The sequence below is a fragment of the Carassius gibelio genome, chromosome A2, assembly GCF_023724105.1.
Source record: "Carassius gibelio isolate Cgi1373 ecotype wild population from Czech Republic chromosome A2, carGib1.2-hapl.c, whole genome shotgun sequence".
NCBI lineage: Eukaryota > Metazoa > Chordata > Actinopteri > Cypriniformes > Cyprinidae > Carassius > Carassius gibelio.
In genome coordinates, this window is record NC_068372.1 from 12222415 (window position 1) to 12250057 (window position 27643).

At 38.0% G+C, this 27643-nt stretch overlaps 1 protein-coding gene across 9 annotated transcripts in view; it reads right to left on the reverse strand.

Annotated features, from left to right (window-relative positions):
- The window catches only part of LOC128026610 (receptor-type tyrosine-protein phosphatase F), a 210817-nt gene that overhangs the window by 90035 nt on the left and 93139 nt on the right, over nt 1-27643 (reverse strand). For all 9 annotated transcript variants that reach the window (XM_052613859.1, XM_052613886.1, XM_052613871.1 and 6 more), the window contains exons 2-4: nt 24685-24854; nt 9481-9626; nt 6495-6636 (exon numbers count right to left, since the gene is read on the reverse strand). In XM_052613859.1, coding sequence (XP_052469819.1) covers nt 6495-6636; nt 9481-9626; nt 24685-24844 — 448 coding nt within the window. In that variant the 5' untranslated portion in view covers nt 24845-24854. The remainder of the gene's footprint in view (nt 1-6494; nt 6637-9480; nt 9627-24684; nt 24855-27643) is intronic.

Consider the following 27643-nt stretch of genomic DNA (forward strand, 5'->3'; position numbering starts at 1 on the left):
CATTTAGTGAATTTACCTTGTCCACTATACAGCATAGCCTCATATTCCATTACCTGATCACAGAACATCACATATTTTTACCCTCAATTTTACCTTTCCAAGTTCAGCAGGCTACATTATTAAATTTATTTAGCTTTTGAAAGTGAAAGCCTATGACCATTTCACCCTGAAGCTACACTGACCAGGCTGTCGGACATATGACGACTCAAAGTGTGAACTGCTCCAATTACGCGGCCTAGTGAGCATTGCCGTCAGAGCCACAGGGATGTTATTCAGAATTACCAGAGCAACTTCAGTCAGGGAATAGCCACTACAACACTACTCTGAGGTCATTTCCTCCAAACCAAACCGGACCAGAGAGAGCTTACTATATTGGCAAAGGTTGTAAACGTATCTGCTGTAGTGAATCGCTAGTGACGCCAATGAGATCTGGCAGCTACAAACATGTTCTATCAGGATTAATTACTGATGTTAGTCAAAACTGCCTTTAATTTGGATTGCCACAGGTTGAAGCCACAAAGTTTTTATTTAAAATCCAGTAATTGAAGCTAAATCGCAAAGCCCTCGAAAATGAGGCAGGGATGCCGATACAGACTCCAGGTGAGTGATTCCACCCAGCCATATTGCACAAGTCCTTGGAAGAGGCCGCCCTCGAAAGACGCAGTTTGTAACTGTCAAACGCTCATGATCTACAGCGCTGGGCTTCAAGCCAGCAGATGGTGGGAGAAATTAAACTCATGACATGGACCGTTGACTGGAGCCGGGGAAGCAGTTGGAGACCACACCTGTAAAGCAGAGGGGGTCTGCGTGCGTTGCGTGAGAGCGCTTCCCTGGAATGTGCATAAGCAAATGATGCCCTTTCAGGAAAACCAAAAGTTTTCATTCAGGAAAATGACCTGAACTGTCGTCCAGGTTCTAATTCAAAAGGTTATTGTAATGAAACACACAGTTGATGACAAATGGTGTCAGTAACATGGTGGGCGATACTGATCCAAATTAGTCTTTGCCTGTACTTGAGTAGATGGGGGAAAAAAATACCAGAAAATCATCATGGCCTATTAGGGCTATCACTTTTCGTTATAAAATCGATTGCACAATCAATTGCACAATCGGACCAACCAAAAAAAGTTTCAAAAATGAAAATATGGAATTGATTTTAACCAAATATGTACACTATTAATTTTAAAAGAATTAAACAATGTAGATGTAAAAAAAAAAAAAAAAAAAAAAAACTCACAAACAAGCAGAAAAAGAAAAAGAATTCCGATACTGCGCAAAACCTTGCGCAGCTGGCAATGAAGTAACTGAGTGTCCCTGGGACATCAGTGTGGTCTGAGCGCGTCTTCTCAACAGCTGGACATACAGTGCATAAAAAACACTCTGCTCTGGACCCCGATAATGTTGATCGTCTTGTTTTCCTGTCCAATAAATTTGTTATGGCCCTAGCCTTTTTGCGCATTTCATTATGCCTGCCTAGACTAAGTGTTGGTTATGTTCAATAAAAAACACACAAATAGGGGTGTACCGATCACGGTCGACCAATCACGATCAGCCAATCGTTAATGCGCATCTCGTCAGTAAAGTTCTCTAATCTGCGGTAAATTCCATCAGGTGTGTGATTTCACATAGAGCAGCTGTTACTACACAGAGCCGTTGTTAACTAGCTGCTCAAATCCACGTTCATTATCAGCGTTTATTTGCGCAGCTAGTCAGGTAACAACAGCTCTGTGTAGTAACAGCTGCTCTATGTGAAATCACACACCTGATGGAATTTACCGCTGATTAGAGAACCGGCTTTACTGAGAAGATGTGCATTAATGATCGGCTGATCGTGATAAGTGCAGCCCTACACACAAGGCTTGTTCTCAACTTCATGTACTTTAAATTTTCATTTTTGAACAGTTGTTTGAAATGGACTGAATCATTTATTTAAAATATTGGAGATTTTTTAATTGCCTAAATCATAAATGCAGCCAGGTTGAAGCCTGCCGTGATGTTTTTTGTTTATGTTATAGCAGAAGTCCCCTCTGCATATATTATTTTTCGTGAATGTTGCACTCCTTATGCTGTTTGTTATTCTTAACGAAACTTCATGCCAATAAATATGAAATATTGCGGACTTGTGCGTTTCCAGTGCTCTCTTTATGTTCATCCATTATTTGGCGTTGAAAAAGGAAGCGTCTTCTTTTTTTTTTTTTTTTGACATGGAAAATCGATTTTACAATCGATTCAATGAACACTTATGTCTTAAAAATCACAAATGATTTTTTCACAAAACTGACAGCCGTATGGCCTATTAAAATTCTAGAATCTGCATTGTTCCACCGACGCAAACAAAATATGGCCTCCTGAAACTTTTAAAAGTGTGATTCATTGTTTTTTGTGATTACTTTGTGACGCAAATACTCTATTTTTTATTTATTTATTTTTTTAACACTTTTTACCCACATATGTGCAACACGTGACATGTTTTGCAAATTGATCTAGTAGATAAAAACAAAAACACAGAACTAAAAATAAGATATATAGATATAGAGATAAAGACAGCAAAGCTGTTGTATGCAATAAATATAAACGGGTAACAACCGGTTGTTGTTGTTTTTTTCTTTCCAAGAATTGTAAAACATAATCTCATCTGATAAGAACTGAACTGTTCTAGAGTCTGAAATCTGAAACAAAACAAGCTTCTGCTTGTGAATGCAATCTGAATCGTTTTCCATAATTGTTCATTCTTTCTTCCTTAAAACTCAAAAAAAGAATGGTTAATGGAACCTGAATCAGGACTACAGATATTAAATTCCTTACAATTCCCATCCCAACTCTTTACTAAATTGCTAATTCATTAATAATTCGCTGATAGTGAGTAATGTTTAGCAAATACATTGTCAGGTTTGAGCTACTTTGAAAGACAAGTGCTCCAGGGGTTTTGGAAGCATACCCGTAGAGCTTTTGAAGATGATATCTAATGAGGGAACCACATCCTCAATGTACAGAAATATTCTTCTGATCCATCACTTAAAAGCATTCCTGTGGGTTTAGAGGATGTTGGGAGTTCTTTCTAATTCCTCTCTATGTAACATGTGAAAGCATTTACATAATCATGTCAATAATATGAGACAAGACTATAAAATGCATAGGCAAAAAACCGGAGGGACTCTCTTTTTTTACAATCTGGAGGAATGGTAGGAAAAGTTCTGAGGCAAATGCACCCAGAATTATACCTTTTGATTGTGATTTAGCGGATGGAATGAAAATCATTAAACTGAACCATGCGAAAGGTACATGTAACAAACTGCTTTGCATTCAGTCTTCGCTGCAGTCCTTGAGTGTCAGTAATGTCAAATCTCTCCGCTAAAGAGAAATGAGCAGCACAAATTGGGGTGCAGCTAGACGAAGTCATTATGAATTCACACAGAGGCCCGTGTTGGCATCCGCACAATGTGATTACAACAGAGGCATGGCAAATTTTTATTCAACAGGCAACAGCTGTGAGCAACTAACACCCACAACCTTGGTACAAGCGCAGTCTGGAAGTTGAAACCTGCTGGTATTCCTCACGTCGTGTACTGTGTGGCGACATGTGAACCCTGAAGCTGTGTTAGGATGCATCTGTGGCCCTTTAAGGAAAAGGACTTGTTCACGCTTTTAAAGCAACCATTAGGGGTGTCCATGGTTAACCGGTTAACCGATTAACCGTTAAAAATTGTGTAACCGAGTAAAACATTTTGCTCGGTTAAGTGACGTCAATGGCGTGCATTGAATTTAGTTGTAATACATTTTTGCACCACCAGAGACCGCCAGAGCGCTCCCAGACATTTGTAATGTCCACAAGAAGAAGTCATTTTTCTAATATGAAGCGGGCTAATACGAGTGACGGGGCAAAATGCAAGTATTGCAATACAGTGCTTAGATATACTTCAAGTACAACCTCGTTGTTGTAATCTCAACAGCCAACACCCGGGCATCATTAGGCCGGTCAGGACACACTGGATGCGTGGCGAAAGCATCTCAGCTGTGTGGCGTGTCTGTTTTTAATTCGGTTCCCATGTTAACAGGTTAGAGCTTGCCGACTGCCTGCGTGAGACGCGCGGCTCAGGCGCGGCTCGACGCGTGCATGCTAGAAATAGAACCGACGCCTTGTTGGAAGCTTTTCCAGGCAAAGTATAATAGGAAAATATGTTTATATGTCATTTTGTACAAAAATACATATTAATTCATGACATTTTGATATTTGAAAGTCTATAGGTTGACATAAATTCAGATATAAATGTAATTTAAATAAATAAATAATTATCGATTTTCAAATATTGTACGTGTCAAACATAGTCATAGTCATAGCCTTAGCGAGGCGGCCGCGGAGTCTGCTTGTTACCTTTTGCCTTATACATTTTAGGCTTATTCTCAAATTCAGATTGTGTTAATGGGCGGCATTATTAGGCAGTTTTAATAGGACAATTTGACCGGAGAGATACAATTTTATTGGACATTCCTTTTTTTTCGGCCAATGTCCGGAAATTACTATGGTTATGGTTACTATGGCACACTATGGTTAACCGAGTATTAACCGCTAAGGGCCTCGGTTAACGGTTAATGAAAAACTTGAGAACGTGCAGCCCTAGCAACCATACAAATCATAATCACAACAGAAATGCTCTCATAATGGCCTTCTGTTTAAATTGGGTTCAATTATGTTAAGTTCTCATTAATTGTTTAGCAATATGATTCAAGTAGCTTATTAAAAAGGCAGACGCAGTGACTCATATGTTCCTAAGCTGTGTGTGACCAGCTAAACTCAGATGGGAGTGATTCCTGTTACTGAAACAAGTTCTAGCACACTAACACAAGTCTGTAAACCAGGCCATTCAACATTTAACTCTTTTAAGTACATAATGACTTGCTGTTTGAGAGATACAGTCATTTTTCTTCCATTCACCTTGCAACATTCAACCAAACCAAACCAAAAATAAAAACTTGTTTAACTTCCTTTTACACGGCTCTCTGAAATGCTATTCTAATTGGTCAATCATGTGATAACTGCTTTCCAACATGACTGTGCTCACTTCTCTCATATCGCTTTACATATTGTTCTCTCATTTTAATGTTAAATAGTCAGTCTAATTGTGTTTATGTTGCCATAATGACTGGCTGGCTGACTGTATAATGTGAAATACACCTTGGTACTACATGATTATCATATTCATACCATCTCTGTTCCAAGAAAATGGCCAAAGAAACACGGTACCTATTGGATTTAAAGCAGTGTAAGCACCACAGTTCTGCCCGGGTTGAACAGTGATCAAAATCAATGTGTTATACATTTCAGCGAAATATAATTTCTATGCGCTTAAGATGAGGTGATTGCATTTCTGGCAGAGATTCCCAAGACCCTCTAAATGTGCCGCAGAGGACATCCTTTAGTAAGTCATTAGAGAACATCATTATCATTCAGCTTCTCCTTTGTGCTGGTCTCTCAGCATTGCTGTAGGACACAAATGATGCATTGCTTCCTATGAACAATGAGCTATAAATAGAGTTCATTCTGTCCTGCAGGATCCTGTGGGCGTCCAGCTTATCCACTTCACTGTGGAAAGCAGCAAAAAGAGCCACACTGCCTGTCTTCAATATGGCACCTCTCTCTTCCTCTTTCTTTCTGAACAGGGCCAGAGGACTCAACATTCATCAGATGATTTCTGATGAATTCAAAGCTTCTAATTTCAACAAAATGGCATTTGTCAGCTCGTACACGGAGGTGAAAAATAAGATTAAAAGGATTACACTGTGGGCACATGTGTAATACCAAACACGTGGTGCTGGGATGGGCCAGCCGTTACTAGAAGGAATTCTGTGGGATATTTTAAGATTTTTATTTTAATAGTGGCTGAATTTTCGACATTTGTCACATGCTCATGTTCCAGTCTCATGCTTCAGTATTATATCTCAACACATGTATATATCGACGAGTTATATGCAATCCAGGTGCAATGGAAATATGGGTCAGGGGGTTATTCTTAAAACGAGGGTTCACAACCTAATATGCTACTATTGACACTATATAGCAAAGGTAAAGCAAATGTAAAATCAATCGACAACCACTTTGACTAATAATAAATCTTTATAAACATTTTTAGAAAAAGTCACACTGGTAGTGTGTTAATGTTTTATTTGGTTATCTTTGCAAATGTATTCATTTTACAATCCACTAGGCATTCCAATAAAAGAGTTCTTCTAAAAATATATGAAAAATAATAATGTAAAAACATAATTCCATTTTTATATTTAATTATTTTATCACTTGTTATGGCTAGATGATATAAATAATAAACTGGTAGGTAGTGTTCAAATTCAGCTAGACTCATTTCCCACTCCCACCCCATTTTCTCCTGTCATTCTTCACTATCCTGTCCAATTAAAGGCAAACGATCAAGCGAAAAAGCCATAATTTATGAAATACCGGTCAAATCAAGGGCCATCAAATGGCAACAGGGGCGTCTTACCTTCCAGCACAGTAAGTTTGGCACTGGTGTTGATTTCTCCCACACTGTTGATGGCTGTGCACTCGTAGATGGCCTCGTCCCTGTGAGTACGTAGCGGCTGTATGCGGAGAACTGAGCCCGAGCCATCATCAAATTCAATCACCTGGGAAAGAAAGACACACTGTCAAATATTTTTCCCTCCTCTCGTCGTAAATTTACGACAAACCTTCATACAGATCGTATATCATATAAAGAGCGGTGGGTCTTTAATCACCTCCCTCTGAACTTTCAGCCAAGTACTAACTGTCTTGAGTTATTCTCTTGGAACTTGCACGTCTATCCGAAAGGCGGATATTGTGACAACTGTTGATGGGATGGGCTCATTTTATTGTGCATATACAAAAAACAAAATAAAATTTAGCCCTGCTTGTGGTGCTGAATACCTAAAATCAGCAAGGTGTGTATGGGGCTTGAACAGGATACTTAAAGAATACTTCAGAGATGATGAATTTAGTGCTGTGTTCTCCTCCCACACTGAGATCTACATCACCTCATTTCAGTAAAGGCAAAAATTATATATATATATATATATATATATATACAGTGCTCAGCATAAATGAGTACACCCCCTTTAAAAAGTACAAATTCAATCAGTAGCTCAATGAACAAAAGAACAATTTCCAAACTTTTCACAAGGCTGAGTTTTATTGAACACTTATTTAACTCCATAACATGAAATTAAAGGTTAATAATATAACTTGGATCACAAAATCTTCAGTTTTACTCAAATTAGTTGAAGCAAAAATGAATACACCCCACAACAAAAACTACTAAATCTAGTATTTTGTATGAGCACCATGATTTTTAAGGACAGCACCAAGTCTTCTAGGCATGGAACGAACAAGTTGACGACATATTGCAACATCTATCTTTTTCCATTCTTCAAGAATAACCTCTTTTAGAGCCTGGATGCTGGTTGGAGAGTGTTTCTCAACTTGTCGCTTCAGAGTTCCCCACAGGTGTTCGATTGGGTTCAGATCAGGAGACATACTTGGCCATTCAATCACCTTCACCCGGTTCTTCTTCAGAAATGCCACAGTAGCTTTAGATGTGTGTTTTGGATCGTTGTCGTGTTGGAAAAGTGCACGACGACCAAGTGCACGGAGTGATGGCAGCATCTTCTCCTTCAGTATAGAGCAGTACATTGTTGAGTTCATGATACCATCAATGAAATGCAGCTCCCCAACACTAGCAGCACTCATGCAGCCCCACATAAGGACACTGCCACCACCATGTTTCACTGTAGGCACCATGCATTTTTCTTTGAAATCCTCACCTTTACGACGCCATACAGTTTTTAAACCATTAGTTCCAAAAACAGTGATCTTTGTCTCATCACTCCAGAGTATAGAGTCCCAGTAGTCTTCATCTTTTTCAGCATGGGCCCTAGCAAATTCTAGGCGTGCTTTTTTGTGCATGGGTTTTAGGAGAGGCTTCCTTCGTGGACGATACCCATGCATGCCATTCCTCTGCAGTGTGCGTCGTATGGTGTCACGGGAAACGGTCACTCCAGTTTGGCTTTCTACTGCTTTAGCTAATTGCAGTGAATTTGCATGGCGATTTTCTTCAACCCTTCTCATCAGAAGACGCTCCTGTCGAGATGTTAACTTCCGTGGATGGCCTGGACGTCTCTGTAAGATGGTTGCACTTCCATCTTTCTTAAATTTTTGGATCACCTTTGCTACAGTATTTTGACTGATATGTAAAGCTTTGCTGATCTTCTTGTAGCCCTCACCTTTTTTGTGTAAAGAAATTATTTCCTTTCTCAGATTCTGTGACATTTCTTTTCCATGGGTAGCCATTGCTGACAGCATGAAATGCTTTTCTTTAAGTAATGCCCTTTTAAAGTCACCTGTCTGCTGGACACCTCTTAAATGAATCATTAGACTCACCTGTGGTTGAATGCCTGTTAATTAGAATTTTGCAGTCTTAAGTGTAGCTTTTCTCCTAAGACTATAATTTGGGTGTACTCATTTTTGCAACATGGGCTTGAATGAATTTGTTAGGAAAATCACTTTTTTGTGTGTGCAAATTAACAAATCTTGTTTGCAATCAATGGCCCACATTTGTGGGAGTATTTTGTAGTATATTATCTCATAGAAAATGTTGATTCTGAAAGGAAACTAAATGTTTTCTGACAAATGTAGTGGGGTGTACTCATTTATGCTGAGCACTGTATATATATATATATATATATATAATATTTGACATAAAGCAGCTCCAAAACATATTTGGACACTGAAGCCAAACCTAAAATGTACAGTTTCAAGAGATTATGACAAATGTTTGTCAGATACCAGTTGGTTTGACATTTTTTAGAGGTGTATTAATAATAATAATAAAAAAATAATAAAAAATAATAAAATAATAATAATAATAATAATAATTATATTATATATAATTATATATATATATATTATGTAAATGAAAACTTTTATTTTGGATGCGATTTGGACAGCACTAATAATTATATCGTTTTTTGCTCCAAAACAAACAAACAAATAATCACTTAACACTATTTGTTTACATATTTTTGCCTGAAATTGTCCAAATATTTTTTGTTTATTTGTTTGCAAGCAGGTTATAAGTAATAAAGTTATAAGAAATCAAATAAAGTGTAATAAATTATACAAGTACTTTATTTATTTATTTATTGCTTAAAAGCTGCCCTGTTCCCGAGGTCATCACACCTCTTTACATTTTCTTCCGATTTCATCTGCACAACACAGAAAGAACAGGAATTCGGCCAAACGGAAGAGAGGGACAACACATGGCGTGTGAGGTGGCTGACAGCAACACAAAAGAATATATCAGCATAAGAGCGCAAGAAGAAAAACAAGAGTGTTGCGCAAACGACTGACGAAGGAAAGTAGAAAGGCATCATTATGATGTGGCATGGGAGAGACACTGACATGCCAAGGAGAGGCAGGGAGAGACAGTTAGTCACCTCAAAGCGCTGGGAGCTAACTTTCTTTCCTTTCTTCATCCATGTGATCCGAGGCTTGGGCTCACCCGCTGCTTGGCACACAAAGGATGCCACTCCTCCCGAAATCCCCGTCTGGTCCTCTGGAGATTTGATGAAATTTGGCAAGCCTTGAAAAGCAAGGTAGAAAGAAAAAACAGAGAAAGAAAGCATCCATTAGTTCCTGAACTGTGAAAACAATGTTAAACTCGTTATGAACCAAGTTAACAGCTGCAGCTGAGCCTGAGAAAAATGTTTCCCCCAAGTCACCTAATACTTGTCAGAATGGCACATTCTCTGAATAACAGCTTCTTATTGAAAAAAATAAATAATAAAATAAATAATAATAATAATAATAATAATAATAATAAATAAATAAAACAGACATTGTAACATTAATAAAAAATACTAATGCTGTCAACTGACAAACATCAAACTAATCAAATATATGACAAAACTGACAAACAACGAATTAAATATTTGAGAAATGTTGCGTCACAATTTTACAAAACATACTACAATAGTTCAACGTCTCGAGAACCCTGCATTATGTTCCGATGAACTTGGTCTACTTCGGTCAATTTAACTATATTTACATTTAAATTTATATATAACATATATACAGGGTTCTCACACCTTGATTAACTTCACATTCAAGGACCTTTCAAAGACTTTCCAGGTCCAATACACTCAAATTCAAAGACTTAATGTGGGGACACATTTCAAGTGAGAGCAAGGTTACATCGTGTTTTCTTGTAAGATACATTGTTAAAGTTTTCATGTGTCAAACACAACTATGCAAAAAAGCTTTTTATTTGCATAAATTTTAGGCCATATGACAGAAATCTGATATTCTAGATGTTGTATTTCTGTTTTACATAAAATTGAAGAATATTCACTACATCCTATACTGTATTTTAAAATGATCTGATATTAACTTTTTCGTGGATTTTATTGAAAAGGAATTTCCATCCCTAATTCAGGGGATGGTCAACAAGAACAAATTAGAGCGCGTCTGAACCGAACTGGTTCTTTTGGTGATTGATTCTGAACTGATTCTGTGCTAATGTTATGATCTCTTTCCAATGGAACGCTATCGCTTTTCATTTAAAACAGGTTATTTGAAAACAATTACTTATCAAACAGATCGAATTAGAAATAAACCCTGTCTCTAATAAAAGCCTGCTTCAAATAAAAGCCTGTTACCTTCTGCAGTTCAGGTAAATAAAGGTCCCGGCTTTTATTTGAGGAATTACGGTATTTTAAAGTCACTGTTATGCATATTGATCCTAAACACAGATAAAAAGCTTCCTACCAGTGGGCCTCTTTCACAAAACTTAACATACAAAATGTTTCAATACAAGCATTTTAGTAAAATATAATAAAGCAACATTTCAAACCTTTAACCCCTGGGGACCATCAACCCATTAACAGTTGCGGAAACAAACAACAACAAAAAAATGCAGACTTGGCAACCTTGCATTCAACACGGGTTGCAGGAGTCCGATTTAACTGTTCATGGGTTGAGGAGAGAAAGAGAGAGAGAGAGAGAGAGAGATGGCTAATTCAAAAGAGCTTTAAATACTCTGCGTATTGATAGCTGCTCCCTGATATTTTTTATCAATATTAGAATGTTTGCCGTGAGCGGGCGGGATTGGACACAAAAATCACGGGAGCGCGCAATAATGGTCAGAAATTCAGTGGGAGGGGGATAAAGAAAACAGTCCCTTGCAGCACTCTAATACAAAAACGCACTGCCGAATGTAGAAAGCAAAAGCCGAATTCCCGACATGTTGGGCGATAGAAATCCTGGACAGATACATTTTTTTACAGATTCACAAACTTTCAAGTATTTCAAAGACCCATGGGAACCCTGTATAACTATTTATAACATTTATATATATATATCTTTTTCTTTTTTTTTGTAATGAAATAAAATTTGTTACGGTTTGTTAGGGTCTGAAAAAAAAGTGTTAGTGTGGGAAAACAGAAAATAAACAGTTAATATGACTCAACAGCCAAACATGGTCCCAAGAATTGACCTGTATTCAAAAAGAGGGACGCTGACAATAGTATGGCAAGGAACTTATGGCTAAACAACATTCAGGGTTGTTTTTAAACAGGCCAGTCGGGGCGCACTGCAGCTCATGTTTTTTTGGGAGAGCAGCTCACACACCCTGCATCTTTGTCATGCATTTACAATACAAACAACAATGGGACATGTTTCATCACTGCTCAAACTAGGTAGGGCGGTACAAAGACCCACACATATCGCCTGACTCATTTCAAACACGTAATGGCTTGTTTGAAAGAACATCAGTGCCAGATCAACATTTGGCAGAATTGCAGCTACTGCGCAACATTCCGCGGAAATAGTGGGTGATGCGGGTGAAAGGTGAATCACACAGTAAAGCCAGATATAAACATCATGGCATACAAATATTATCAAAAATAATACAAGCAACTCTTTGTTGTTGCTCTCACAAGGGTGGGAAATCATCTTCAAGGACAAGCAGGCCAGTGTTTGACCTTATAATATGTGTAACAAGGACAGATTTAAACATTCTGTGTCTAGAAAGTGCACCAAGCAGTTTTTTGATGGACCTGTTTGCTCAAATATAAAAGAAGCTGCATAATATAATTAATATAAAAATGATTATAATTAATATAAAAATGTATGCAAATAATGAATAATATGTATATAATTATAGTAATGATGTTATAAAGTTGACGGTCTATCTATTTTCTACCCAGCTATTAATGCAATTATTTAATTTAAATGTAACTGTATAAAAGTTTTTTTTTTTTTTTTTTTCAGAAAATATAGTTTAAAAGAATATTTCAGAAATTTTCTGAATACAATTCAGTTATCAATAAACAAGATTAAGGTGACAGTGGTGAGTAACCTGTACAAATACAAGTTATTCTTAAAAGTATATTCACTGCAATAAACAAATAAAATATATTAGATTTTCCTTTATAAAATACACTTCTTAGAAATTTGCATTTAGATTTATTTTAGACAAAAAAAGTACAAAAACAGCTGCATCTTCCAAACAAATAATCAATCAATTGTTCAATCTGTAAACATTAAATATTAGATACTAGACACATCACTTCAGATCAGATCAGAAACACAGCAATACTGAATCTAACAGAACATGGACTCTCATCTGTAAACTCTTTACTGCCATTAAATATTAAAAACATAAACCGGACCCTGAAAACCCGATCTCAGTTTATCAGTCCCATGATTTCTAAAAATCTTGTTCATAAGGAGGAGGACACAAAATCCATTATCACAGTTAAACATCTCCAGTGAACCACGGGACATGCTGGAATAGATCACAGTGTCCAAGTGGGTGGTCCACGGTGGGAATCTAATCCTCTCTTAGTCAAGGGAGATATAAATTACAGCAGTGTGGAGAATACATGTGGTAGTACATATGATTCTATTGGAGGGAATATGGTGCCGGCGCAATGGTGTCCTTCCTTCTTTATACTTTGGGATCAGAGGGGTAGTGCTGAAGAAAACACAATCAATACCTAGTTAACATAACGTAGTGCCTAAGGGTAAGGCGGAAAAGTACTGACTAGCAGATAGTGGGTGTTTGTTTAGTCATCAGTACAGTGTGCCGGGCGGCTGGGGCTGCTCTTGCTCTAGGACATAAACTCCACTGGAGCTTTAACTGAGGGGCTGTTTGTGTGTATGCACCTGCATGTGTATCCACTGTAAAATCAAAGCCAATGTGTACCACACCAGCACCTCTACGACCCACAGGAGTATTGGCTGGCCTGACATTTAAATGACATTTACGTGCTGGTTCCTCTAGAGACCCGTTTGATTGGCACTGCAGAGCAATACATTCCCTCATAAAAGCCTTTCTGGTCACTTTTATTTCTGTTATACCCACACAAAAGAGTGTAGAGGGAGTTTTGAGAGCTTATGGCCACCTCGTAGCAGCCATCATGGATAGCTTCTAGTAGTTTAATGGGTAAAACCCCAAAATGATTCTCCAGTTACCTTGCTGGGAGTTTCCCAAAACATGCATACTTGGATGCGCATATGATTTAAAGCTTGAGATTAGCGTCAGTTTGACTTTCAAGAGTGCTTCTCTCATGACAATTCTATTAGAAGTACTCAGCATGTGGGTTTTCCCCCCACTGTTTACGAGCAAGGATCAGCGGACGTTAACCCATCTGGGCACAGGTTTTGAATTAAAGCGCATATAAACTTCTGAAAATTTAGGCAGATTAGATGCATGAATGAACCACAGAGATCATGGAGAGAGACCGATAACAACAGTGTAGACATGCAGATAATTTGTTTATATCCATACTTTCACCACCAAATTTCAACTTGAAATTGAAACAAACTGAGGTACCTTTTGGAACCAAAGGGCTTGCTAAAAAGCATAAAAGATCAGATTAGTTACATGCATTGTGCTGTCCATTGTATATTCTGATTGAGTTGGCAATCCAGAGGACCTTTCCAGTGGCCAGTGACTTTATCCTCAAGGTGCTCTTGAAACATTTATAGAGCTCTCAAAGTTTCAAAGCCAACAGATTGGCGTAGTGCAGTTGTGCCCTCAACATGTTTGTGAATTGACAGAGGAGAGGTTCGGGTCTCAGGGTTACTTTATGCTCAGACAAACTCTGTTGAGAACACAGGTCATAGGAGGAGATGAGAGGTACCTGGCCTGACCTCCCAGGTGGCTGTTGTGTCGTCCCAGTCCATTTGTATAAACCAACCCAATAAATCCACAGGCGCCAGAACAGGTGCCTTGGACACCTGTTGCATTTATTTCCTACAGACTAGAGTCAGGCTTTAGACAGTGGCATGTGGCCAGCGTAGGAGGAGACAGACATTTGGGCTAAAAATTATTGACTAGATGAAAGAACTTTTACTTTTGTGTGCGAACACGTTTTGTTTGCATCCTACGGCCATTTACAAAATTGATAATTTGGTGGTTTCCCTAGAGGAACTTGTGTTTCAGAATCCATCAGAATATTAAAGGAATAGTTTAAACATTTATACGGCTTTAAGAAAAAAAAAAAAGACTTTAGAGTTGAGACGACAAATGAACACCTGGCAATTAGCAGCAATCCCACTCTGCAGAAACACCCGATCCGGACTGAGTACAAGGATCAATACGCAAAGTATGGAGCCAACCATTCATTCTCATTAATATTAGATTAGCAAGTTATCATTTTCACTTGTGCACTCAGCGGAAATGTGTCCGATGCAATCAACTGCGGTTGTTTTACTGAAAGTTGTCCATTAACTGGGTTTTAGACCTTTTACAGGATTTAGCTTTCAATTAACTCTACATCAAGCCAGTCATTTTGCTCTATCGGTTCAATATCTTCCGTTTCTTTCATTAACATGCACGGTTCCCTAGCTAAATCCCATGCATTGGCATCTGCTGCAAACTGTCACGGTGATGGGAATGCTTCTAGACAAAATGACGAATGGCTGTGAAAGTTGTCTGAAATAAAACTTATCGGAACTATGCTTTTGCAGGGCTTGAGAAATGCATAACTCAATGGACCAAAAAACAGAGATAAATAAACGATCGGATAAGTGGGGAACTAAAACAAAACAATGAAGGAAAAACAATTCCCAATGGAATTTGTTCTCTAAGTAATCATGGCGTTAGGTTGCTGTTGAGTCCGCCACTTTCTAATGTTATTAAATTATTTAGGAGAATGTGCGAAACACAAATTCCAAGCACAATTATGCATATCCCTCTGTGAGGAGCATTAAAGTAATGGCTTTCCTCCTAAGACACTGCTGGAGAATTATCTTAAAGGGATAGTTCAGCCAAAAAAAGGAAAATTCTCAAGTTAAACTCGAGCTTCAAAATGACAAGAAGAAAAAGAAGAACAAGAACAAGAACACGAAAAAGAAGCAGCAGCAGCACATTGGCTTAATCCAAAACAAAAATATGGCCATATTTTATTATTTTGGTTGTTGCATATATCAGGGCTGTTCGGAATGAAATGGCTGGTGTTTCTGCAAGTTTTTGAGCTCTTTTATTGTGACTTATTTATCATACAAGGTGAGCAATATGGTAAAAGTGTTTTGAGTCACAACGTAGTATTGCACAAGAAATCGCATGAAAACAAGTCTTTAATTAGTGTTCATTTCAGCTGGTAACAGCAGTCAAATGTATCTACATTTTCTAAATAACAAAAATGTAGGTAGAGGCTAGAGAGACATTTTGTTTTCAACAGAAGAAAGAAAACTGACACAAATTAAGATTAAATGAGGTTTTTATATTGTTTGGTTGGAGGGAACATATGTAGTAGCCACTGAGGGAAAAATTATTTAATAAAAGAATTAGCTCAATGTTCCATCATATGTCTTTGACAAAAAAGCTTCCTGTTAATAGAGGTAAGCTGTATCATATGACCAGTTGGTTTAGTGGAGGTTTAGCATTACTTGAAGCCTTTAAACCGATGCCCATCCTGAAGTCTTCAAAGCTGTGACTCCTTATCTGACTTTCCTACTGTCGACATGATATTGGATCAAAGACGGAGATGGGCAATCATGAGGGAATATTGTTACTACCTCATTATTCGGCCCTTATGATAGAACAATAGAGTTATTCTGCCTCGCAGAGAAAACCTTCCTGTTTAGACAGAGACATCAATATTAAAGCACACACCAGCACTAGATGCGAGTGCATTCCAGCTGGCTTCTCAAGGGGCTATTGTTATGAGGAGCACAGAACATCGAAAGCATGCACACAATAAACCGGTGCCATCCAGACCTCGCTATTGGCAAAGGGACAAGAGAATGTTTGCATGAGAACACAGATAGGTGAGCATTAAGATTGGTTTGCAGGAGACACCAAGCTGAAAACTCTACTAGATAGAACGTACAAAAAGTTCTGGGTGACTCTGAACCCTAAGGGTAGCCAGTCACTATGACAGATTAAGGATTGGAAATATTTTTAAAGGTTAACCCAAAGTGATCACCTGAGACCGTTCTAGAGATCCTCAAGAGTCTGCGCACTGCAGGTATGACATTACTGAAGGCCACAATTATGACCCAAACATAAATGGTCATAAATCTGGCTGCTTTATTTGCTATGATTTACATGTAATCCAAGTTAACCCAGTGCTCCTCAGAAGGCTCATCTAGTGGATGACGAGTTGTATTGAGAAGAATGGACAAATTGATAAAACATCCTCATGTTTAAACTCAAGTTCTCTCATTATAATCAACAAAGTGCACAAGATGTAAAATAGAGCTTCATTAATTGACAATTTCTTTCATACAAAGTAAAAAAAAAAAAAAATTGCAGCTGCATTTAAATGCAGGAGTGTATTCTATTCCTTAAAATATTAGTGCAAGATTTGCGCGTTGCTCATGATGCGGAGTGCGACGTGCAGCATTTATTCTTATTTGTCTACATATTTTTTCTTCATCACAAATCTTTTTTGGGTTTTATTTTGAATATACTCCCTGATTATGTGCATCCTGTGGAGATGAGAGTCAGCTCCATGAATTTCATCTTTCAGCCAATAAGAAAGCATTATGATGTTAAATTATTAGGCTACTTCTGCCTGTGCTTTGTAATGCATGGGCTTGAGCGTGCTCATAATGGATTAGACTGTGTTAATTTAATATAAACTTGCGATTAGTTAAATAATGACAAATGAACGAGTACTAGTAACTATAAAAATCATACATGGGGGCATAGGCGGAGGGTGAACCAACTCCAGGGTAAGGCTAAAAGCAGCCAAAGTTATTAAACATCATAAACCCCTATGGTGCCCGCGAGAGCTCAACACGCTGCAAATAGCAAAAAAACACCTGCAAATTAAGTACCTGAAAACAGCTTCATCAATTTGACAACACGTGGCTGCAAATGCTCACAACACAACAAAAAAAGTGCTGCAAATAAATAAAGCACCTACAAATAATTAAACAAGTTCATTAATTTGACAACATACATGCTGAAAATGCTCACAACATAACCAAATATAGCACTGAAAAATACACTTCCAATAAAATTCTTTATTTGGTTGTGTTGTGAGCATTTGTAGCACATGTGATGTCAAATTGATGGAACAAGATGTTTTCTTGATTTGCTGGTGCTTTTTCTATTTGCAAGTGTTTTCTGAAGTTGCGGCGCATTGAGCTTTCTCGGCCACTGTATAAACCCCTCTTTTTAGCCAGACAACCAGACACGAGTGTGACTCGCGCTAATTGCAACCAGGTTCACGGTCCACGTTTTTATTTTACAAAATCAGTTTGATAGTAATGCAACTTCATGACCCAAACATTTAGCAAGTCAGAAAAACATTCAGTCTACCTGAAGGAAGATGTATTTCATTGTAACAAAATTCCATAAACAGTGAATAAATGTACAAGGCAATTTAATGTAAAAGCTTATACAAAGCATAAATAGAAATTCAGATTTCTGAATGAGCACTTTGTCATTTGTAATACATATGTTGAGCATGCCATGTTTATCATGTTCATCTGATGTACATTTATGACATCATAACCAATTCAGTTCTATATTATGGATCAGTGTACATAATCAATTTTGACCAATAGTGTTAAAATAAAAAGCCAATATTACTAATATTAACCATCCCTTGTTTTTATCAAGTCAACAATATTTCATATTTAAGGACCATGTTTAAGCAACACATTCCTGGTGCTCTATATTAAATGAGTGTGCTCATGTACTAATTTTCAAAGTCCTTTTCATCTTAATGCTTAAACGGTTAAGGAAGAGCTCAGAATAGAGAGGCAGGGTGCTGTTAAAGCATTTAGTTAAAGGGCAGCCGTCACCTTGGCACAGCCTGTGCCATTGACTGGCGGGTGGGCAGAGAAAAGCTTAAGTGCCCCCAGGGGATGGACACGAGACGAGGATTGGAGAGTAGATCAGTGGCTAGATGCTGGATCAATGGGGACCCATTATGGGTTACATTATCAATCACAATCAAAGCCCCTTTGACCAACACTAACCAAATTAATGCAGCTTCCCAAAGGTACAGGCCCCCTTCAAGCCCACCCATTCATTAATCACACATCTTTACCTATGCCCTTTTCTACAAGTCTAGACCATTTAAACTTTCACACCATGTGTTAGAAGAAAATTTAATTACAGTCCCTTTGGAATCTAAACACAAATGGGTCTGGACTTGACTGGAATGTTCATTAAAATGAATTCACCATAGCAGATCCACAACTACAAAACATTCCGTGAGACTAAATACAGGTGTGTGATATGCTAAGTTGAAACAAAAGCCTGTCCTTTACTTAATAATGGTATACCCTTCAACTACTATTCAAATATCTTATGAACATATCAAATTTATTTCATTAAAGTAATGGTCATCATTTACTCATCCTTGCATTGTTCCAAACATTTAGTATACATTTTTTTTGTTTGTTTTCTCCATGAAAAACAAAAGATGTTTTGCAGAATGACCACTGCAAAGATGATCACATCGGAACTGATAAATGTTACTTAATGTTATAAGGGTATTGAAACTAAACAAAACAAAAGGGACGCATCGAAATGAAAATTCTGGATGCACTTGGCTGAAAATGTGTGAGGTGTAGTGAAACAAAATACTATAGAACCACTGATCTACAATAGATATTCGTTATATATAGATCATTCAACAGAACTCCGTATAATCACTGATGCGATGCAATGCGGAGCAGCACGGCACGACATGGGACCACAAATCCCTGACAGTAGACTGCTGCTGCATTCTATTTATGACGAGCTTACACAAATTTCAAATTATTTTTAATGGGCGCTTTGTCATGAACAGTGTAGACAGTCTTTAGTTGACGTGGCGCGATGCTACACGGCCACTTTGCGTTCGGTGTAGACTGTGCAAGGAGAGATGACCAAGGATGATGGCGAATTATTTGCAGATCATGCATTCAAAAAGGTGGAGGGCATCACGATGCTGTTGCAACATCTTAATGTCTATCAGCCATTGGTTATGGATGATGGCATCGTCTACTGGTCCTACCCCTAACAGGTATCCTAATATAAATGCTATTCAAGTTTTGGGAACTAGTCTCCCACAACGATGAAAAAAAAAATGCTTCACTCTCACTCAAGGGAGCTTCAAAATATTCTACTCCAGGCACCATGAACTGAACATGTGGTGTGTATTTCTGCAAGAATGTTCAAACAGAGCTGTTTAGAAGAGAAACTCACGAAATGCAGAAGAGGATCAACAATAAATGTGGTTCATATTGCCAGCCTGTCCAATCCTGGAGGCCTGTGCAAGCCAAGTGTGTGGGTCACATTGTACAAGAACAAAGAACATTAGTCATTAACAATTATGGGGTCAGCACCAAGGGGACAGAAAAAAAAAGGTTATGATGGGAGCCAGTGGAGGATGAGGAAAAGCCAGCTTTAATGCAGATGAAAAGCAGGGGACGTGAATTTCCCACAACAAAATGTCATAAGCTCTCAGACGCAAGTCTGTACTAATGTGATTAGCTGCTCATGTCTGTGATTACATAAAAACGCTTTATGGATATTAACAAGACATAGTGCCCCAACAACTATCATCTCAGAAGCTGTACAGAGGCTCTTGCATGGAGAAGATTCTTGACAATGCAGCAGCTGGTTGAAAATGTGCAATGTGGATGTTTTCTCACTGCATGGTAAAGATTTGTTATGACATAGTGTTCACAGAGTACAGGAAAAATTGTGATAAGTGGAAGGATATGCAGTAAAGTCCAAAAGTCTGAGATCACTAGTAAAAAAGAAAGATAAGACGCACTGAGTGTACAAGTTTGGTCACCAGATATTACATTTGTCTAAATAAATTAATCAATTACACATTAAACTAATAATTTTAAATGCAATAAGTGAATTTAAGCTTCACAAAATGAATAAAATAATAAATATTACAAAGTTGAGATCTGCTAAACATCACATTTAACACTGATATGAAATTAAAAAACAATTTTTATTTTTATTTTTTATATTTACTTCAAGTGAGCCTTAAATTAATACAAAGGCAAACTAAATGTACAAAGTTTATAAATGTAAATGTAAAAATAAATCAAATTAACATCAAATCAAATATCCAAACACATTGGAATGCATTGTTGATCGTGTGATGCAGGCTGGTCCTGCTGGCTTCAATCTTGTCTTGACGATGAGGTCATTCTCACAGCATCAATATTATAAGGTGTAAGGGTGCTTTCACACCTGCCTCATTTAGTATGTTGTTTTCAAACTGCATCCACGCTTCATTATAGAAATTGTATTGTTTGCATATTATGGTGCAACAAACAATGTAATAGATTATGGACAGGGACAAAACCAGCCAGCGCAGTCGTCTCTCCATAGTTGTGTTGTCTCCGTGTTGTTTGCTGGCTTTTCCTCTTATGTTGGAATTTTCCCGCAGGTAAATTCTGACCAATCGAAAAGCAGTTTAGGAAATATGTCATGGCCAGTAAGTGATGTTGTAACGTGACTGCATTTTGGTTAGTTTCAACTGGTTCAGACCAAAGCAATCAGTGTGGTGTGAAAATGAACCAAAAAAGCTGAAAAATGTTACAATGTATAATTGTTTGCCCTTGGTTCAGACCAAATGAACCGAACTAGAGATGTGAAAGCACCCTTAGTGTCATTGGAGGATGACATACTCGCACGTATGATGGTTCAAAAAGCTTTTACGGCTGCCCTTCAGTCAAGGACACTGGATGATCTTGTCATCAGATGACAGCACTGTATCCTGGCCACAGCTGAGAGTTTGGGGACCTGGCTCCGGCCCAGCGATCGACCGCCATAATTAAGCTATTAATCTAACATCATTAACCTCCACTGACCAGTAATTAATTGCTGTGATATTGCCGTTCTGCTTTATGCAAACCTTCTCTCTCTCACGCTCTCTCTGTTTCTCCTTTTTGCAGTCTCTCCTCTGGTGTTCTCTGTTGGTCAGTGAAGGATCACAACTGGGGACTAACAAAATTACCTTGCAAGTGCCACTAGATTGAGGATATGGTTACTTTTAATTAAAAAGAATCAATTTCTATTCCTGTCAATTTCACTCAGTGACCATATGGACACTTGGAAACAATCCGATTTGCCGCCTACCACCCATTCAGCCCTGCCCTGCCCAAAGGGAAAACAACAGCTAACTTGATAGATTTATAGAGGAGGTTTTCTACATAGCGCTGCAAGATAAAATGTAAAGGATCCTCATTTTTAAGCGTTTCACAATAACTAAGGGCTCCTCTAACATTAGGCCATTTGTGTGGGTTGTCATTTAAACACAGACAAGATTACATTTTGTACCAAATATAAAGAATCAGCTCGCCTGGGAGGAATATTTATTTATTACTCAAAACCTATTGCCATTAGACAACGGGGAGTGATGGGACAGAAAAAGGATTTATATTCGGACAGATGGCTGCAAACTGCCTTTCAAAACATAAAGAGACATACAGCATAAGAAAACTTCCACTGCAACTGGAAAACAAAAAGTAGTCTGACAAGTTCAGCTAAATCAAATAAATGCAGCAAAACCTTGAAGAATCCTTGTATTAGCACATTTTGAGCAGCAACCTTTAGAAATGCTGTATGAAGGCCTGTAGATCTACTGTAGGAAGACATTATACAACTCTAAAAGTAGGCCTATAGTTCCCAACAGTGTGTGTGACTAAAATTTTAGATGAACTACTAACTGAACAACAATTTTCAGTAGCGCGATCATTGTTTATTTTAACCAAAATAGCTTTTCATGTAACATACTGGAAGCTATTTTTCTTATACTAAAAAACTTTTTTTTACTCTGTACTGCATGTACAGGTTTACAGTCGAGAGATTCAAGGTAATGCTCAAACGCTCACCTACTTTGTCTGCACTCTCTCTCAAATGAAGCATTGGGAGCTCCAATTCATTTTAGTGTATGGCTTCATTTTTATGAACTGGTTCAAAACTATGATACACAATTCATTTCAGTCTCTACACGGATGCCTCTGTAGTTATGTATGTCTTCTTTTTTGTACTGGTATAAAAGTAATGCTCGTTTTCATTAAATATCTTGTGCTCTTTTCAGGGCTTGAAAGATAAATGCTAGCTAGCGAGACAGACTAGAAATCTGGCACTTTCAATTTCAGCTTACTTCTTGACAAAACTTCAGATCTGCAGTTTATCACTTTAGACAGTTACTAATTAGTTCACTTCTTTCAGCTGAGAGAAAGACCACTTCTTAAAAACCAAAATGGCTGACAGGACTGTTATGTAAACCGTAGACAGCATGTCTGGAGGAAGCAGTTTTGAAGAAGACCCCAATCGAGCAATCTGGGTGGCTTTAAATCACACAAATGAGACATAACCACCTAAACAAGGCTGGAGCAATAGCCCTCAGTCTGCTCGCTGGAGCTCCTGTACAGTCTGAGTAATCTTGACTTCTTTGAGCATTCAGAATAAGAAAGTGCCTTAATTTTTCATCCGGCTGATTTAGCTAGGCTCTGTTCCCATGGTGATCAACGTTGGCGACGCCCCACCCTGCAGTTCTGGCTCCACTGCCCTATAATTCAGAGCATTGCAAAGCCAGTTATTTAAAGTTTAGCAACTCAAACCTCTCTGATTACAGACAACACCACAAAAAGACCATTCGCGGTAGTTTAACCTCCCCTCTATTTTGAAAGTTTTATTTGTTTGAATATCTACAAAGTATTTATAGAAGCGTCACTATAAAGCAGTATCACAATAGGATTTAGATCTAGTCTGAAACCTTAAGTATAATCAAATCTAGAGCAAAGCTCCTGGAGACTCGTTCTCAAACCATCAACATCACCTACAGCAGCTGGCCTACAGCAGCGTGTGATGACACTAATGAGGGGGCTGTGTTAATGCGCAAAACATGAACATGCAGAACACTAAACAAAAACACAAAACTCAAGACAAGAATAAGCTAAGAGGTGTAAAGTTTGATGACAGTGTGACAGCGACTGTCTTTATTCAGGTTCGGCGTGAAATCAACATGAAATGGTGTTCATAACCTGTTTTACTTTCATAATGTGATGTTTTTCATTGGGATGCACTGATATTTTTCCATTATCAGATGACAGTAAAGCTAATTTGAATATAAAAAGACGACAAAAAACCATGCACAATGGAATATCCAATGTCAGCCAATACGATAAATGTACTCATTAGATTATTCTTCAAATTAGTAATGAAGAATAACTGATATACTGTGCAACTGTACTCGCTATTCTGTTTGTTTAAAAATTTTTAAATAAAATCTAGCTTCATGTACTGTGTAAGGCTAACTGCCTCAATTACTGTACATATAGCTGTTTTTTTGTTGGATTAATTGCTTCTGTTGTCCTTATTTGTAAGTCGCTTTGGATAAAAGCATCCGCAAAATGATTAAATGTAAAAGTACTTTTAAGTGAGCATTTCCCATCAAATGTTTAATTCGTCTAATGACGCTTCATTTGACGATGTTCCAGATTCGAAACACTTGAAATACTAAAGTTATTCTTTACGTGTTTGAAATCTAGTCAGAGTTACTTTACATCAGAGATCGTTTCGAAGAAGTCTTCATTGAGAAAGCAGAGACAAGATTTTCAATCACAAAGGCTTCGCGGCTTTGGAAGTGGCAAAAGGAGTCAAGAGAAGAAGCTTCAAGGTTACTCTTATGCTAGCACCACCTCTGAGCAGCTGAAAGATTTAAAGGTTAAACGACGTAAGTGAAAAAGAAAGACCGCGAGCGAGCCGATGCGACAGAGAGGCCTAATGGAATTACATCAGCCTTGTGACAGCGGTGCAGATGGGTCACATGGAGAATTAAATGGCTCTCTGACCCATGTCAGAACTGAGCCTTGACCCCGCTCGACCGGTGGCACCCACAACATTGCCGAGTCACTCACGGTGCATCTCAGCAATCCGCACACTCACTCACAAGTACAGTAAAGCAGAGTGGCCAACGAGAACCGCTTTCTGAGCAATGTCTACATTGAAATGCATCGCTCATCTAAACGCCACGGAAAGTTCAGGTGAATGGTTTGTTTGAATTTTGGGTTCATATCGTGCCATGTGAGTGAAGCATTGATGTGTTCGCTCATGCCTGCAAACAATTCCACAATGCAATGCACTTCCAACTTCACAAGGTACAGAAATAAGCACAGGAAAAATGATTAGTCAGGTGAGGCGTTGTACTTACTGTCTGCCTGAGAGGAGAACTGCACGCAGCTCAGCAGTAGCAGAAGAGGAAGCCCGATGGACAGGAGGGACACGGGAGTGCAAATATTAGGCACCATGTTCCAGTTTGGCACTGCTCCCCCTCCGTCCCCGCTCTGCTCTCGCAGCTGGCACGCAATCATAGACTAAAACCTGAGGAACACAGAGACAAACACGTGTTAGCATTTGATTCAAGGTAGGACAACCAGGAATGTACAGTATTGGCTGTGGGCGTGATAAATTGAATGGTCTGTCTAGGGGCAGCGGGGTTAATGAGGTAAGTAAATGCTCTTTTATCAAAGTAAACTAAACCCATAATCTGCTGCCGGTTTGCTAAGTATCAAAGGGACAGAAGAGAATTGGGAATTCCTAATAACCGACCGCCACTAAAGGTGCCCATTAAGTGGCTCTGTACAGATGCCTCCAGATCTCTTGGAGTGTGGCGGTAATACTGTATAGCCCCACACACACACACACACACACACACACAGTTCCCTAAGGATGAATGCTGGTTTAAATCAGAGCTCGCAATAACTGAGGTCTATACAACTGAAAGAACATGGGGGAAGTTGTGTTGAAACTGCAGCTTGTCCGTCGAGTTAAGCTGCACAAATTTAAAGTAGCCTAATTAAATTTGTCACCCTAACTTTTTTTCCCTAGCGGTTTCTGACTAAAAGTCACAAAATGCATTGAAGAACGATGTGCTATGGGTAAACTCATAGACAATAAAGGATTGTGAATGTATTGCATTACTTTAAAAAGTGTTCATTGTAATAAATCTCAAATTAAATGTTTAAAGTAAATCTGAATTTTTTTTTTTTTTTTTATCTCGTCATGGCTTAAATAAGTACATCAAATTAGATATTTTGACTAAATACTAAAGCATGATAAGCAAGTTTTTATAATTTTAACTATAATGCGCCATTCAGTGTTACATTTAAAGTTAATATACTTTAAATGCACTAAATATTTAAATACATCAAATACAGGTTTCAATGGACATGACTAGGGATGTCAAATTTCGATTATTTCCATGATCGATCGTCGTTTAAATTAACGATCAATTAATCGATTAATCGTTAACCATAATACTGCAAAATGCGTCTATTGCAGGCACGCAGTCAGCGGTATGACAGGATGTGCAAAAGCCACACACACACACAAAACGCTTTCTCACTTGAATTAAAGAGGTTTTAGTCTGAATAAAATGCTAGTAGCAGGATTATAAAATGAATAGATGCGATTATGATCATTTGATAAAATGAAGAGAGCGTGCCATACTTTTGAGGTCATTTTACTTTGTTGACAGTTTCCAATCCTGCACGGAGAACGCTGAACGCGCATCTTTAAATGGTTTTGTGGTGCTCGTTGTTGTATTTTAAAGCACAATTGCAATGTTTTCAACTGACATTATTGTATAAAATTATCCGAAATGTGGAGCGCGTGTGACTGCGCTGCACATTAAGTGAACTACATCGGCGCTGCTGCACCAAAACACAGTTGCTCACATTAATTTGATCCTGCTGGATTCTGTCCTAGAAAATGTCAGATTTTTAAAAATCCGGCATACAGCGCATTAGATCGTGACAGTGCATGCGTGCACACGAGGATGAGCGAGCGGGGCTTTGGCTAGATTTATTTGGAGGTTATTGCTCATGTCTCATTCGGCACAAATTGAAATGTTTCCATATTCGCAATGTATTTGAATGTTAAACTATTATTTATAATGTAAACTAGGCTTGTACTTAACACGCATTCGCATATAGACGGAAAAGATGATCCTCTTCAAATGAGCAAAAACGTCCTTGGCATAACAGCAGAGTGGACCGGTATACTACGGTCTATTTAAACTGAATGCTCCAGGAATGTGTCGGTCACAGCGCCTATTAATCGCTGTTTTGAATCCAGCAATTATTTATTTAGAAATGATAAGATCTGATTATGACAAGTGTGGTATAAAAGCTTTGTTTATTAGACGAATAATAGGTTAACTGGAAAATGTTAGATCGCGACCATGCTTTTGGACCCCTAGTCTTCATTTACGCGGCTTTGTTCTGGTTTGCCGGTTGATCACGAATTTCCACAAATTCAGTATATTTAGGCATTGTTTCTTTTCCTAAATCTTTATAGTCTAACCCTCTAATTTCCCAGGTTTATTTTATTACCTTTCGCTTTTAATAACTATTTTTCGCATCTCTTACTGTGGTAAACATGGGAAGGGAAATTAAAGATTTCATGAATTAAGAATTCGTTCGATTTATTAATTTGTTCCCTTATTTCACTTAAATCATGGGCTATTTAGGGAACAAAATTAATGAAACATGGACAATTGCCACATTAATAATTCGTAGGAATGAATTAACAAGTTGTAGGAATGAATAGACTACCTGTCCTGTCACTGTGTCCCACAGCCCTGCAAAGCGCACGATATAAAACAGTTATCTGATGAAATGATTAGTAACTACATTTCTATTGCATTTAATGTTGAAAAACTTTTATGTTGTTTCTATTTTAATGTACTTTAAAGTTTAAATCACATTAAAAGCTTAATTTGTACATTGTGAATGAATGATGATGCTTTTATATATCGTCACCGTCACTCACAGCCGCTCGCACGTGTTGAGTGCGCATGAGCCGCACGCAGCCCAACATTGAATCGGTTAACCGACCATCGATAGCCTTAATCGATTGCATCTCTTATCGACAATTAATCGATCATCGATTAATCGTTGACATCCCTAGACATGACATTAAAATATTTTTGCCAGTATACTTCAAAGACAATAGAAGGAATTATCAAATTACTGTACATATGAAGATATACTTAAGTGGATCAAAAAGTACTCTAAAGTTCAGCTAATTGGAGAAATTTCAATTATAATTCATTTTAATTTAACTGCAGTTAACATGCAATTAAGTGTCCGTCTGCCACTTTGACATCG